Genomic DNA, 14,534 nt, shown 5'->3' on the forward strand with positions numbered 1-14,534 from the left:
AATTCTCAAGTGTAACATACAACACGGCCCTTCACAAGCTAACCCCAAGCCCCTTTCAGTATCACTTCCCACTACTTCTCTTTTCTTTGTACATAGAGTAGGCTTCGCTGATAGCTCTTACCTAGTCTTGATGGAATCCTACTTACCCTTCATCCCAGCTCAAATAGCATCTCCACCATCAAGCCTTCCCAGAATTCCACTGGCTCCATTAGTTGCTCCCATAACGCTCCTATAAAGCTTTGCCCATGATCACAAACTATAGTAAATATTTGCTTATACGTCTGTCTTCCCCACTAGACCATGACAGCATTCTTTTTTTTTTTTTTTTTTTTTGAGATAGAGTCTCTCTGTCACCAGGCTGGAGTGCAGTGGCATGATCTCTGCTCACTGAAACCTCCGCCTCCCGGGTTCAAGCGATTCTCCTGCCTCAGCCTCCCAAGTAGCTGGGATTACAGGCGCCCGCCACCACGTCCGGCTGATTTTTGTATTTTTAGTAGAGATGGGGTTTCACTGTGTTAACCAGGGTGGTCTGGATCTCCTGACCTCACGATCCACCCACCCGCCTCGGCCTCCCAGAGTGCTGGGATTACAGACATGAGCCACCGCACCCGGCCCATGACAACATTCTTGCGTCATCCTTCTTCCCATCCTTGCCACCAAGTAGGGTGCCTGACACAGTGGGGCTCAATAGGCCATGGGCACAGGAGATGACAAGACTTAAGGATGACGAAGGAACTGAGAGCCCTCAGCTCTCTGTAGGACCACCTTTGACCTGGAATGTAGGGTACGCACCTGTACAGGCATGCCCAGATCTAGCTTCAGCCCAAAACAAGGGTCAATGAAGATGGTGAGGATGGATTCTGTAGGGTCCTGGGCAAAGTGTTCCAGAATGGCATCGTGCTCCTGTGTCCACACTGCATCCGCCAGTCCTGTCAGCGCAGCTCGGGAAAGGAAGAGGGGTTTCTACAGAAGGAGAGCAGACAGAGGGCCAAAGTAACTATGACTGCCAGGATGAGTCATTCCTCCCATCCACAATCACAAGTGAGGACATGGGAGATGAGAGAAGCCAGACAACGATAGCTTTCAAGCTTTGAAAGAAACAGAACAATAAGATGTCTTGCCTCTAAGCGTAAAAAAAAAAAAAGAACAGATCGTAGAGGAAGACTGGGATATTATCCTCCCAGTGCAAGAGATTATCTTTATGCCTGTGGTTTTTAAAAATGTCAGCCCTTGATCTCAAAGGTAAAAGTGAATTAAGGGAATGTGTAGGATATAGCCTACATCAAGCAATTAGGAGCAGGGAGACCACAAGCTGGAAAAGGGAGAGGGTACAGGAGCACTTTCTTCACAATGGAGTCCAAAAGAAGTGTAAAATACTGGGTAAAAGTCAGTTGCTTCAGCAGTAAGGAAAAAGTGAGGAGGTGAAAAAGACATGAAAACACCAAAGAAGGCCGGGCGCGGGGTCTCACGCCTGTAATCCCAGCACTTTGGGAGGCCAAGATAGGCATATCACCTGAGGTCAGGAGTTCAAGACCAGCCTGGCCAACATGGTGAAACCCCGTCTCTACTGAAAATACAAAAATCAGCTGGGCATGGTGGTGGGCGCCTGTAGTCCCAGCTACTTGGGAGGCTGAGGTAGGAGAACTGCTTGAACCCAGGAGGCAGAGGTTGCAGTGAGCCGAGATTACACCACTGCACTCCAGCCTGGGCAACAGAGCAAGACTTGGTCTCAAAAATAAATAAATAAATAAATAAATAAAGGAAATCAGAAGATACAAAGATACAGCTCAGTGAACTTGCAAAGTATTTTCATCTTTCCTCCTAGAAAAAGGAATCTCAAAGTTTCCAGGTCAAGAAAAATTAATAGTGATGTAAAATCTTTCCTATAATACATATACACAGGATGAACCAGTAAGAAAAACACTAAAAACTCAATAAATAAATAGACAAAAGGACCTGAATAGACATGTCTTTTTTTTTTTTTTTTTTTTTTGAGACAGAGTCTCGCTCTGTTGCCCAGGCTGGAGTGCAGTGGTGAGATCTCAGCTCACTGCAAGCTCCACCTCCCGGGTTCCCACCATTCTCCTGCCTCAGCCTCCCTAGTAGCTAAGACTACAGGAGCCCATCACCACACCTGGCTAATTTTTTGTATTTTTAGTAGAGATGGGGTTTCACCATGTTAGCCAGGATGGTCTTGATCTCTTGACCTCGTGATCTGCCCGCCTCGGCCTCCCAAAGTGTTGGGATTACAGGCGTGAGTCACCACACCTGGCTGACATGTCATTTTTTAAAATGCAAATATAAAAAAAATTGGCCGGTCATGGTGGCTCACGCTTGTAATCCCAACACTTCAGGAGGCCAAGTGGAGCAGGGGTAGGGGGAGTGAATCACAAGGTCAAGAGTTCGAGACCAGCCTGGCCAACATGGTGAAACCCCCCGCCTCTACTAAAAAAAAAAAAAACAAAAATTAGCCGGGCATGGTGGTGGGCGCCTGTAATCCCAGCTACTCGGGAGGCTGAGGCAGGAGAATTGCTTGAACCCAGGAGGCAGAGGTTGCAGTGAGCTGAGATCATGCCACTGCACTCCAGCCTGGGCAACAGAGCAAGACTTTGTCTCAAAAAAAAAAAAAAAAAAATATATACACACACACACACACACACACACACACACACATATATATATTTAAAAAATATTTTCACTTGAAGTCAAATACAAATAAAAATAAAAAAGAAGACCGGGCACGGTGGTTCACACCTGTAATCCCAGCACTTTGGGAGGCCAAGGTAGGTATATCACCTGAGGTCAGGAGTTCAAGACCAGCCTGGCCAACATGGTGAAACCCCGTCTCTACTAAAAACACAAAAATTACCCTGGCATGTTGGCATACGCCTGTAATCCCAGCTACTCGGGAGGCTGAGGCAGGAGAATCACTTGAAGCCGGGGGGCAGAGGTTGCCGTGAGCCGAGATTGTGCCATTGCACTGCAGCCTGGGTGACAGAGCAAGACTCTGTCTCAAAAAAAAAAAAAAAAAAATCATTTATTGCCCATCATTTTTTTAAAAAAAAAATCCTTGCTAAACAGATAACACCCAGGCCTGGAAAAGGTGCATTGTCGTATTGCTAGCATGAGGGCAAAAAGTATAATGCATTTGGAACGCGTGAGGTATTAAAAGTGATAGAAATGTTCTTTATCCTTTGATTCAGTAACTCCACATACAGGAATCTATTTTAAGGAAATATTAAGTATTTCAAGAGTGTTAGTTTTTTTTTTTTTCTTTTCTTTTTTTTTTTTTTTTTGAGACAGAGTCTCGCTCTGTCGCCCAGGCTGGAGTGCAGTGGCTGGATCTCAGCTCACTGCAAGCTCCGCCTCCCGGGTTTACGCCATTCTCCTGCTTCAGCCTCCCAAGTAGCTGGGACTACGGGCGCCCGCCTCGTCGCCCGGCTAGTTTTTTGTATTTTTTTTAGTAGAAACAGGGTTTCACCATGTTAGCCAGGATGGTCTCGATCTTCTGACCTCGTGATCCGCCCGTCTCGGCCTCCCAAAGTGCTGGGATTACAGGCTTGAGCCACCGCGCCCGGCCAAGAGTGTTAGTTTCACTTATAATATTCATGAAAGTATTCCAAGAGCAAAAAATTAGAAATGGCAAAATGTCAAAGAGTAATGGTAAACTATGGTATCTGCATAGAACATGGAACGCTATGTGGCCGTGAAAAGTGGTGGTTGCAAATTGCTGGCCCTGTGGCTTACACATATAATCCCAGCTCTTTTGGATGCTTGAAGCAGGAGGACTGCTTGAGTCTTGAGAGTTCAAGACTAACCGTGGCAACACGGTTAGACCACTATCTTCACCAAAAAAAAAACAAAAAAAAGAATTTTTTTTTTTTTAATTAGCTGGGCATGGTGGCACATGCTTATAGTCCTAGCTACTCAGGAGGCTGAGGCAAGAAAGCCACTTAAGCCTGGGAGTTCAAAGTTACAGTAAGCTATGATTGTTTCACTGCACTCCTGATTGGACAACAGAGAGAAATCCTGTTTCTTAAAAAAAAAAAAAAGTTTACAAAGAGTATGTAACGTGAATAATAATAGCTGGGCATGGTGGCTCACACCTGTAATCTCAGCACTCTGGGAGGCCAAGGTGGGTGGATCACTTGAGGCCAGGAGTTCAAGACCAGCCTGGCCAACATGGCAAAACCTTGTCTCTACTAAAAATACAAAAATTAGCCAGGTGCCTGGACATAGTGCCTCACATCCCTAATCCTAGCACTTTGGGACGCTCATATCCCTAATCCCAGGAGGATTACTTGAATCCAGGAGTTCAAGACCAGCCTGGACAACACAGCAAGACACTGTCTCAAAAAAAAAAAAAAAAAATTAGCCAGATGTGGTGGCAGGAACCTGTAGTCCCAGCTACTCAGGGGACTGAGGCATGAGAATTGCTTGAGCCTGGGAGGCGGAGATTGAAGTGATCCAGATCATGCCACTGCACTCCAGCCTGGGCAACAGACCAAGATTCTGTCTCAAACAATAACGATAATAATAAAAATAAAACATTTTGTGAAAAGGTGTAATACAAAATCGTAACATATGGACTGGGCGCAGTGGCTCACACCTGTAATCCTAGCACTTTGGGAGGCCGAGGCGGGTGTATTACCTGAGATCAGGAGTTCAAGGCCAGCCTGGCCAATATGACGAAACCCTGTCTCTACTAAAAATACAAAAATTAGCTGGACGTGGTGGTGCATTCCTGTAATCCCAGCTACTTGGGAGGCTAAGGAGGGAGAATTGCTTGCACCCCGGAGGTAGAGGTTGCAGTAAGCCGAGATCATGCCACTGCACTCCAGTCTGCTCGAAGGGAGTGAGACTCTATCTCAAAAACAAAAAAAATAGTAACATGATAAAGTTAGGATTATACAAAAACAAACTTACAAGCCTGTGCACAAAAGTAAAATATATATCAAAATATCATTTGGTGTTTTTTGTTTTTTGTTTTTTTGAGACGGAGTTTAGCTCTTGTTGCCCAGGCTGGAGTGCAATGGCACGATGTCGGCTCACTGCAACCTCTGCCTCCCGGGTTCAAGCAATTCTCCTGCCTCAGCCTCCCAAGTGGCTGGGATTACAGGCACCTGCCACCATGCCCTGCTAATTTTTATATTTTTAGTAGAGATGGAGTTCACCATGTTGGCCAGGCTGGTCTCGAATCCTGACCTCAGGTGATCCACCCACCTTGGCCTCCTAAAGTGCCGGGATTATAGGCTTGAACCACTGTGCCTGGCCAGACATATCAAAATATTAATATTAAATGTGTTTGGGCAGTAATACCATGAGTTTTCTGTTTTACTTTTCTGTCTCTTGCCATTTTTTTCTTTGATAGTCATTACTTTTTTCTCCCTTTTTGAAAAACGTCAGGGTCACCACTCTATTCTTCTCACCCAGGTAACTATGGTCATGACTAGGCTTTGATGCAACTTGGAAATAAAGAAGCAGAGGTCATTTAGTGCCATTTCTCAAGGTGATTGAAGCAGCGTCTGTAAATTCTTCAGCCAAAGAAAAGAACTGAAGGAAAGGTGGAAAGAGAATGTCTTAGAAATTAGTATCCAATTAGGACAATATCTTCCCAGCTCGTTCAACTTGTTCAGGTGTTCACCCACATGATGAATAAGCTCATCACAGTTTGACCCAAGGTGGGGAGAGAAGAGAGACCTGTGTCTTACTTAAAGCCCTCCTCTCTCCTGGCGAAGGCACAGATGACTTCGTCTTTTACTCAGTGAACTGGATTTGTGGTGAGTAGGCTAACAGCAGAGAGCAGGTAAAAGAAGTGGCAGACAAGAGAGAATTCCTCATGCGCCATCCACAACTGATCCTTTGATTCACCAGTTATTGGGGAGAATATATGCCGCAGGGAAGACCCAGGCCTACCACATCTGCCTCAGGCTCCACCGATTTTTCACTCTGTGCTTGAGGTCCCTCCAACCGTGGCTCTGGGAAGAATAAAGATACAAAAAGGAAGGCATTCCTTGGAAAGTTAAACACAGTCAGCCGAGCGTGGTGGCTCACGCCTGTAATCCCAGCACTTTGGGAGGACTAGGCGGGCAGATCACCTGAGGTCAGGAATTCGAGACCAGTCTGGCCAATATAGTGAAACCCCGTCTCTACTAAAAATACAAAATTAGCCAGGCGTGGTGGCGGGTGCCTGTAATTCCAGGTACTTGGGAGACTGAGGCAGGAGAATCACCTGAACCCAGGAGGCAGAGGCTGCAGTGAGCCATAATCGTGCCACTGCCCTCCAGCCTGCGAGACAGAGTGAGATCCTATCTCAAAAAAAAGAAAAAAAAAGCCGGGCGCGGTGGCTCACGCCTGTAATCCCAGCACTTTGGGAGGCCGAGGCGGGTGGATCACGAGGTCAGTAGATCAAGACCATCCTGGCTAACATGGTGAAACCCCGTCTCTACTAAAAAATACAAAACATTAGCCAGGCGCAGTGATGGACGCCCGTAGTCCCAGCTACTCGGGAGGCTTAGGCAGGAGAATGGCGTGAACCCGGGAGGCAGAGCTTGCAGTGAGCAGAGATTGTGCCACTGCACTCCAGCCTGGGCGACAGAGCGAAGACTCTGTCTCAAAATAAAAAAAGAAAGAAAGAAAGCTAAATGCAGTCATCCAATGACCCAGCAATTCCACTTCTAGGTAGAGACCCGTGAGACCTGAAAGCAAGGACTCAAAGAGTTATTTTTATTACAGCGTTCGCAGCAGCATTATTCACAATAGGCAAAAGGTGGCAACAGCCCAGTGTCCTCTAACAGAGGAATGGATAAACAAAATGTGATGTAAACATGCCGTGGGATATTATTCAGCCATCAGAAGACATGGTGGTGCGGTTCATGCTACGACATGGATGAGTCTTGAAAACACAGTGCCAAGTGAAAGAAACTCGTCATGAGAGGCCACTAGATGAAATGTCCAGCACAGACAAATCCATAAAGACAGAAAATAGATGAGTGGTTCCTGGGATCTGGGGGATAGGGGAACCAGGAGTGACTGCTAAAAGACGAGGCTCTGATGCAACTTAGAACTAAAGATACAGGAGTCACCTGGTGCCAATTTCTCAAGGTGCTTAAAGTGGCTTTCTTTTGGCGGGATAAAAACGTTCTAAAATTAGATAGCGGGAACGTTGCACAGCTTTGTGAATATACCAGAAACCACTGAATTGTAGATTTTAAAAGGGTAAATTTTATAGTCAGTGAATTATCTCTCAATTTAATGTAAAAAGCTGACTGGGGGCCAGGCACGATGGCTCACACCTGTAATCCCAGCACTTTGGGAGGCCAAGGCTGGCGGATCGCCTGAAGTTAGGCGTTCGAGACCAGCCTGGCCAAGATGGTGAAACCCCTTGTCTACAAAAATACAAAAAATTACCTGGGCATGGTGGCGGGTGCCTGTCATTCTAGCTACTCGGGAGGCTGAGGCAGGAGAATTGCTTGAACCCAGGAAGCGGAGGTTGCAGTGAGCCGAGATTATGCCACTGCACTCCAGCCTGGGTGAAAGAGCGAGATTCTGTCTCCAAAAAATTAAAAATAAAACAAACACTGACTGGGGTAGGGGTGAGGGAATGAAGGTGGTTAGTACTGAGGTTATTCCAGGCACGCGGCTTCTGGCCCTCCATCTTACCCCCACTCCTCTTCCCACATGGAGAAGTTGGGGCTCATAGGAATCAGTCCTTCTCCAAACCACTGGCCTGCTGGGCACTCAGTAATGCCACGCCCACTCTGGACTCCCATAAAACCCAAGGGCTCTCTTTCTCTGCCTCCTGATCTACTGGTCACACAGGAGATTGGGGTAGAACTGGTGGCCTTCCCATCCCCCAGGGACTGAAAGGAGGAAAGAACAAATGAGATATAACCAAAAGGCCATAGGGAACAGGACACTCCACTCTGGCTTCCAGAAAGGAAAACTAAGACGGGAATGAGGCATAGAGGCCGGGGCAGGAAGGCATGAAAAGATGGAATAGGCAATTCCGGAGCTTAGCAGTAGGTGAGTGATCCAACTCCCTTGGTAAAACTGCTGGCATTCAGGTTCCAGATAAGAACTAGGCCAGGGGAGGCTGGGCGCGGTGGCCCACACCTGTAATCCCAGCACTTTGGGAGGCCAAGGCAGGTGGATCATTTGAGAATAAGAGTTCGAGACCAGCCTGGGCAACACAGTGAAACCCCATCTCTACTAAAAATTCAAAAATTGGCAGGGTGTGGTGGCGCATGCCTGTAATCCCATCTACTCAGGAGGCTGACGAAGGAGAATCGCTTGAACCCAGGAGGTGGAGGTTGCAGTGAACTGAGATTGCACCACTGCACTCCAACCTGGGCAACTGAGCGAGACTCTGTCTCAAAAAAATAAATAAAATAAGCTGGGCATGGTGGTGTGTGCCTGTAATGCCAGTTACTTGGGAGGCTGAGGCACAAGAATCACTTGAGCCCAGGAGGCAGAGGTTGCAGTGAGCTGAGATTGTGCCACTGCCCTCCAGGCTGGGTGACAGAGTAAGACTTTGTCTCAAAAAAAAAAAAAAAAAAGAAAGAAAGAAAGAAGAAAAGAAAAGAAAAGAAAGCTTAGAGCTGGGAGAGGCAGAAATCCTTGCTATTCGAAGGCCAACACGTTCATTTTAAAGCTCCTTCCCTTCCCTCCCCAGAGGTTTCTCCAAATTGAACCTCACTGCCTTCCCTCCCATCTTCCCCTACTCCTCCTAGCACCCAGCAGTCCCATTTTAACTGCTTTCACCTGAGCTCTTCAGAACTCAGAAGGATAAATTCTGCACATTTCTAAGATCCTGGAACCTAAGGCAGGTTCTTATGGCCCAGGGACTTTTCTCCCATGCCCACGCTTAATCTCTCAACCTTTAATCTTAGAAGGAGATTCTATTTCTTTTCTGCTTGACAAGCTAATATCAGTGTAAAGGAGCTCCAGGTAAAGAAGGAGGTCTACACTTAGCTCATAGTCCTGTCTACACTGACCAGTGCTCTCAGGGAGAGCCCAGCAATAGCAACAACTACCAAAAACCTTCCAATCTTACTGGCTCTGGCTCACCCACAGGAAAGGAATTGCTCAGGTCAAAGCCACAAGAGGCAGCCTCTTTAAACACTTTCCTCCCTAGATCTAGACTGCTTTCCTGTCGTCCTGAACCTGAACCTCCGCAGTCTACCAAGTCCCTGCCAAAATGAGGGCGGAGATACAAGAGCCTTAAACAGATGGTAGAAAGCATCAGCCGGGCTTAGGATTCAAAGGGTGGCAAAACAGGCTGAGTCTCCATGGTGATGGGCTTAATGGGAGAAAAACATTATTTGTTTTGCCACCCAGGGTGAAAATGGGAAAAAGGAAGAGATCAAACCCTCTTCAGTGGGGTAGGAGCAACCAGGAACACTTGAAATAAGGAGTAAGAGGTTAGAGAAAGGACTGGCTGGTGAACTCCTGTTATATTGTGTGAAATTTTAAGACAGAAAGAACAACGACGAGGCTGGCCAAGAGGAAGACACACAAGAAAGGGACCCAGTGGCAGGGCTGCTGAACGTCCGTGGCTGGGGGCGTCACTTAGCCCCTGTTTCCTACCCAGAAGCAACAGTGCCTGCTCCCCAGCCCTAAAACGCCTCCAAGCCCCTCTGACTTTCCCCACCCTCCACTGCTAAGCATCCTCTACCCCAGCAAGTACCCACCAGGCTCCTCCTTGGGGAGCTCAGCCTGCGGCTCTGGCTCACTGACAGCCAGGGCATTCCCCTGCTCCTCTGTGGCCACAGCAGCCTGAGCGGCCCGCCCTGACCGGCTTGCCCGGGAGCTTCCTCGGCCACTCGATCGCTGCTTCTTTTCAGCTTTGCTGGACATCGTGCAGGCAAAACCTACAGGTACACAGGAGTGGAAAGTCCACAACCAGATACCACCCCCAAACCAGCCCCCTGATACAAGCAGTCCCCTTTGAATTCATAAATTGACTGAAACTCAATATGATCATCTTTTCTGGTGGTACCTACACCCTGCTCCATTAACCACAAGGGCTCTGTATTCCACAGAGGCCTGGGAGGCCTTGCTGTTCTTCCCTAAGATATCCTACTGTCTTCAGGACACTGGGTTAAAAATCAAAGTCAGTCCCTCAAGGCACTAGGAATAAATGGCAGTTAAAGACGATGACCAGGCTGGGTGCGGTGGCTCATGCCTGGAATCCAAGCACTTTGGGAGGCTGAGGCGGATGGATCACCTCAGGTCAGGAGTTCAAGACCAGCCTAGCCAACGTGGCAAAACCCCATCTCTACTAAAAATACAAAAAAATAGCCAGCTGTGGTGGTGTGCACCTGTAATCCCAGCTACTGGGGAGGCTGAGGCAGGAGAATTGCTTGAACCCGAGAGGCAGAGGCTGCAGTGAGCCAAGATCACACTACTGTACTCCAGCCTGGGTGACAGAGTGAGACTCTGTCTCAAAAAAAAAAAAAAGAGGCCGGGCGCAGTGGCTCAAGCCTGTAATCCCAGCACTTTGGGAGGCCGAGACAGGTGGATCACGAGGTCAGGAGATCGAGACCATCGTGGCTAACACCGTGAAACCCCGTCTCTACTAAAAAATACAAAAACTAGCCGGGCGAGGTGGCGGGCGCCTGTAGTCCCAGCTACTCAGGAGGCTGAGGCAGGAGAATGGCTTAAACCCGGGAGGCGGAGCTTGCAGTGAGCTGAGATCCGGCCACTGCATTCCAGCCTGGGCAATAGAGCGAGACTCCGTCTCAAAAAAAAAAAAAAAAAAGAAAGAAAAGATGGCCAAATAGACACCCCACTAATGAGGATTTAGAACCTCTATCTCTGCCCCAGGGTATGAGAACATAAGATAATCAGGAAAAGATCTATCAAGCTGAAGTGCAGTTACCCAAACCCTCATCCACTCTAACCTCCAGGACCATGAATGAGTGAGAGAGACCCAAGGAAGGGGTGCACATCCCCCACCCTCTGTCACTGTTCAATCATTCAAGCAAACCAAGATGATTTTCCTATGTACCTCTTTTCCTCCCAAGTTAAATGGAAAAATGCTCCTCCCAACCCCACTAAAATCTGCAACATCTGTTAACAAAGAAAAACAGTATTTGCCACCTGGCTCTTTGGCTTTCAATTCCTGAGGGGCAGGAACACTGCTTTGTGTGTACTGAGGTCTCTCAGCATAGTTGGCTGAGGAACTGTGTGCTAACTGTTAAGATCAGTCAGGATCATTTATTTGACTCAAAATGCCCTGAGAACAGATTGGAAGCAAGAAGGACAAAAGTCATTCAATCATAAATTTAAATTGTGTAATGAGGAAAAAGCAGTTGGGGCACGAGGAAGGCCACAGTGGTGCCTCTCTCAGAAAGGTAGGCTGGCAGGAAGCGGGCATCTCGGGCAGGTGCTCAGAATCTCAAGGGTAAAAGTTTGAGGCGCTGGGCACTCTCTTTTCATTCAACTGCAGCCTAATGCCACCTGTGGCTCTCCTTCCTCATCCCCACAGGCTGCCACAGGCATTGATCTCTGGTTATGAATTTCAAACTTGAAGGATTTGTACTTTGCTCCAAGGAAAAACGTTCTGTTAGGCCAACAAATCAATAAAACCAACCACAGCAAGGAGGCTTCCTCCATCAGTCTCCAGGGAAGCGTCAAGCTGCGCTTTCCTGCCTCAAACTGGAGCCTGAGGCGCACGTACTGTGGGATTCACCACGCGTTCCCACACCGCAGGCCCCAGGAGGAACTGCTCTGCTAACCCAGGGCTTACTCTATTACTAGGAAATACCGCAGGGTCCAGGCTTTCTCCTTAAACTGGTTACCAGCAGGCAAATTTCCCCTCAAAATCGCTTTTCCCCCCAACTGTCAACTGCCCCTTCTCCTCCCCCTCCCCCACACAACTATTCCTTGCTCCGCCTCCCTCCACACTGCCTCTTCTCCCCCACAAGTGTCCCTTCCTACCCCGACACTACTGCCCCTTCTCCCCAGCACTCCTTCCGTCCTTCCCTCTGCCCCCGACACACACCTCGCCACGCTGACCCTCTCCTCCCTAGACCGACCGATGGGCCACTCTGACTAAGAAGTTGCCCAGCGCGGCCTTCTCGGGCAGGCGTCTGCACGCGTCCCCATAGCAACCCCGGGCAGGGAGGGGCGACCGGCCGGTGCGCGGCTCCACGGAGCCCGACTCCTCCGCGCAGGCGCCTTGGATCCCCGCTTCCCGGCCCCACCCCGCCCAGGTCTACCCCTCAGGGACCCGGGGCTTGAAGGCTCCGGGACTAAGGGAAAGTAGCCACATCTGGCGAGCCGGAGGTGCGGGGGGCGGGGGCTGGTGTCAGGACCCAGCTGGAAGGGCTGGGGCGAGAGACAGTGAGCTACCGCCTCGCAGGACATTGAAAAAGGCAAGGGGAACCCAAGCGCCCGACCCTGCGCCCAGGTCTGTGCGCCCCAGCCGGAACGGGTCCAGCAGATGGCGCCGGGCGCCCCGCCGGCGAGGCGTATTCGCGATCTAGAAGGCGTTCCAGGATTTCCAGGCAGCCGTGGCTGCAGCTGGATCCGGGGGAAAAACCGGGGCTGGAGCACCCTTGCCCTCCTGCTTCTTCCCCTTTCTTAGTTCGGATTGGGGTCTAGGATTGCGGGGCGGCGCGGGGCGGGGAAAGGGAGGGAAGACTGGAACTGGAGTTTTGGGAATCTGAGGATTGGCTTTCGAAAGCGTCGCTGATTTTTGGGGGGGACGAGAGGCGGGGACTCCCTGGGGAAGGTGACCGGGCCTGGGAGGGGCTTCGCTCTCCATAGGAACAAAGGCTGCGTCGTGAGAGAGGAGGCGAGAGGGGAGGGCTATGAGGGCCGGGGCAGATCTCCAAGGATGCCAGGGGGCGCTGCGGGCCGGGGCTGCTAGACGGCGCCTGGAGGACCGCTATACCTGGGGCCGGGAGGAGCTTTGGGGAGACCTGGGAAATACAGGGAGGAAGCCGAGTCGGGGGATGGGAAGGCGCCCTCCCTGCTTCCATCAATAGTGCCTAATTAAGACAAAGCCAGCAGCGAGCCCACTGATTACATTTCCATGAGGAACGAAGTTGATGACATTTTCTTTGCTGGATGAGGAGAAGAGAAGCTGGCACCTCAGTTTCCCCTTTTTCTGTTTGGCGTTCACACCTAACAGATCTCATTATGCCAGTCTGGCACTGCCAGGAGTGGCAGTCCCTGGTACTCCTGAAGAGCAAGTGGATTAACCACACCCTAACCCAGCCCTGACCTCACCCTCCCACCTACCCTATCTTTATTCCCAGAAGTGTCAACCCTTTCCCTCCCCCCCGACCCCCAATGATTCCTCCTGCCCAGCCAGACTCCTGTTGCTGACAGCAGGAATGGAAGGAGAGGAGTCCCACCCACCCCAAAACCAGCTGCACAGCAAGCACAGCTAAGATGGAACGTGGAGGTGTTCCTCTAGCCAGATAGGCCATGGGTGGCAGACAGAGGTGATGTGATTGGCCAGAACCCCTAGGGAAAAGTCCCAAAGGAGTGAAAATTTGCTGGAGTCGTGGGGTGGGGAGCCTCAGGGGCAAGGTTCTTGGATCCCTCTGGGAAAGGAACTTTGCACAGACCCTATTTATTTTCTTAAACCCCCCTCCCCAACGGTGGCTGTTCCTTCCGAATCCCAGCCCCCCACATTATGCTAAATAGGTAATCAAACATCTCGCTTTGCTAATTACTGCTCAATCCGATTAAACGCTGCTGAAGCTCATCAACAGAGGTGGAGGTAGGGGGAAGGGACAAAGGCGAGACAACCACAGCTAGCTATGATGGGGGTCTTGTCCCCAGGGGTTCTTAGGGGATAGAGAAACAGCCAGGGTTGCAAGACTGAGTACATCCCAAAGGAAAGGGCAGAAGAGCTGTAACCTCAAGACTCAGCCTTGCTGCACCTCCCAGCCATGGGCCTTTTCCTCCTCCCAGAACCTTCATTACCCTCCGAACCCAGGCATCCGGCCATTCCCACAGCTCCCCACACACATCCCTGTCCCAGATTTAATAAGTTCTGTTCTCTCATTGTCAATATTTGATTTCTCAGAGCCATCTCCACGGAGAGGGGGTGGGGGGCCTTTCCTTGCCTCCCCCCTACTTTGGCCCTCTTTTGCTCACCCCCAGTCTCTTTGTGCCCCCAACCTTCTCTGAACTTGCTGACTTAATGAAATGATATTAAAGTCTTAAGCAAGTCCAAAAGAATGGTTGTTATGGTGAAGGGAGTGGGCAGAACGCCTGGGTCCCCGAGGGGAGCAAGAGCTGAGGAGGGGGAAGGGGGGCCAGAGGCTAAGGTCTAGAGACCCCAGTCCCTAGTGGGGAACAGCAGATTTGGGGTGAGCTGGGGGCCAGACCTCTGGATCTTGACTGGAAGCAGGGGATGAGGAGTGGGGACTAGGAGAAGGTGGAAAGAGAGGACATTCCAGGGGTCAGGGTCTCGGCCTGCTGTCCGGATCATCCATCAGAGACAGAGGCCAGGGGGGACAGGGCCTCTATGCCAGCAGCCTCCCTGCCGACTGTGCCCTGGGCTGGTCCCA

The 14,534-nt window shown here is 49.8% G+C and overlaps 1 protein-coding gene across 1 annotated transcript in view; it reads right to left on the bottom strand.

The window, feature by feature from the left end:
• The window catches only part of DNAH2 (dynein axonemal heavy chain 2), a 122,990-nt gene extending 110,910 nt beyond the window's left edge, over positions 1-12,080 (bottom strand). Inside the window, exons 1-4 of the mRNA XM_033184712.1 lie at positions 12,008-12,080; positions 9,693-9,872; positions 5,917-5,978; positions 793-963 (exon numbers count right to left, since the gene is read on the bottom strand). Coding sequence (XP_033040603.1) covers positions 793-963; positions 5,917-5,978; positions 9,693-9,858 — 399 coding nt within the window. The 5' untranslated portion in view covers positions 9,859-9,872; positions 12,008-12,080. The remainder of the gene's footprint in view (positions 1-792; positions 964-5,916; positions 5,979-9,692; positions 9,873-12,007) is intronic.
• Between the last annotated feature and the right edge of the window lie 2,454 nt (positions 12,081-14,534).

Source organism: Trachypithecus francoisi, unplaced genomic scaffold (assembly GCF_009764315.1).
Source record: "Trachypithecus francoisi isolate TF-2019V2 unplaced genomic scaffold, Tfra_2.0 Lachesis_group20, whole genome shotgun sequence".
Taxonomy (NCBI): domain Eukaryota; kingdom Metazoa; phylum Chordata; class Mammalia; order Primates; family Cercopithecidae; genus Trachypithecus; species Trachypithecus francoisi.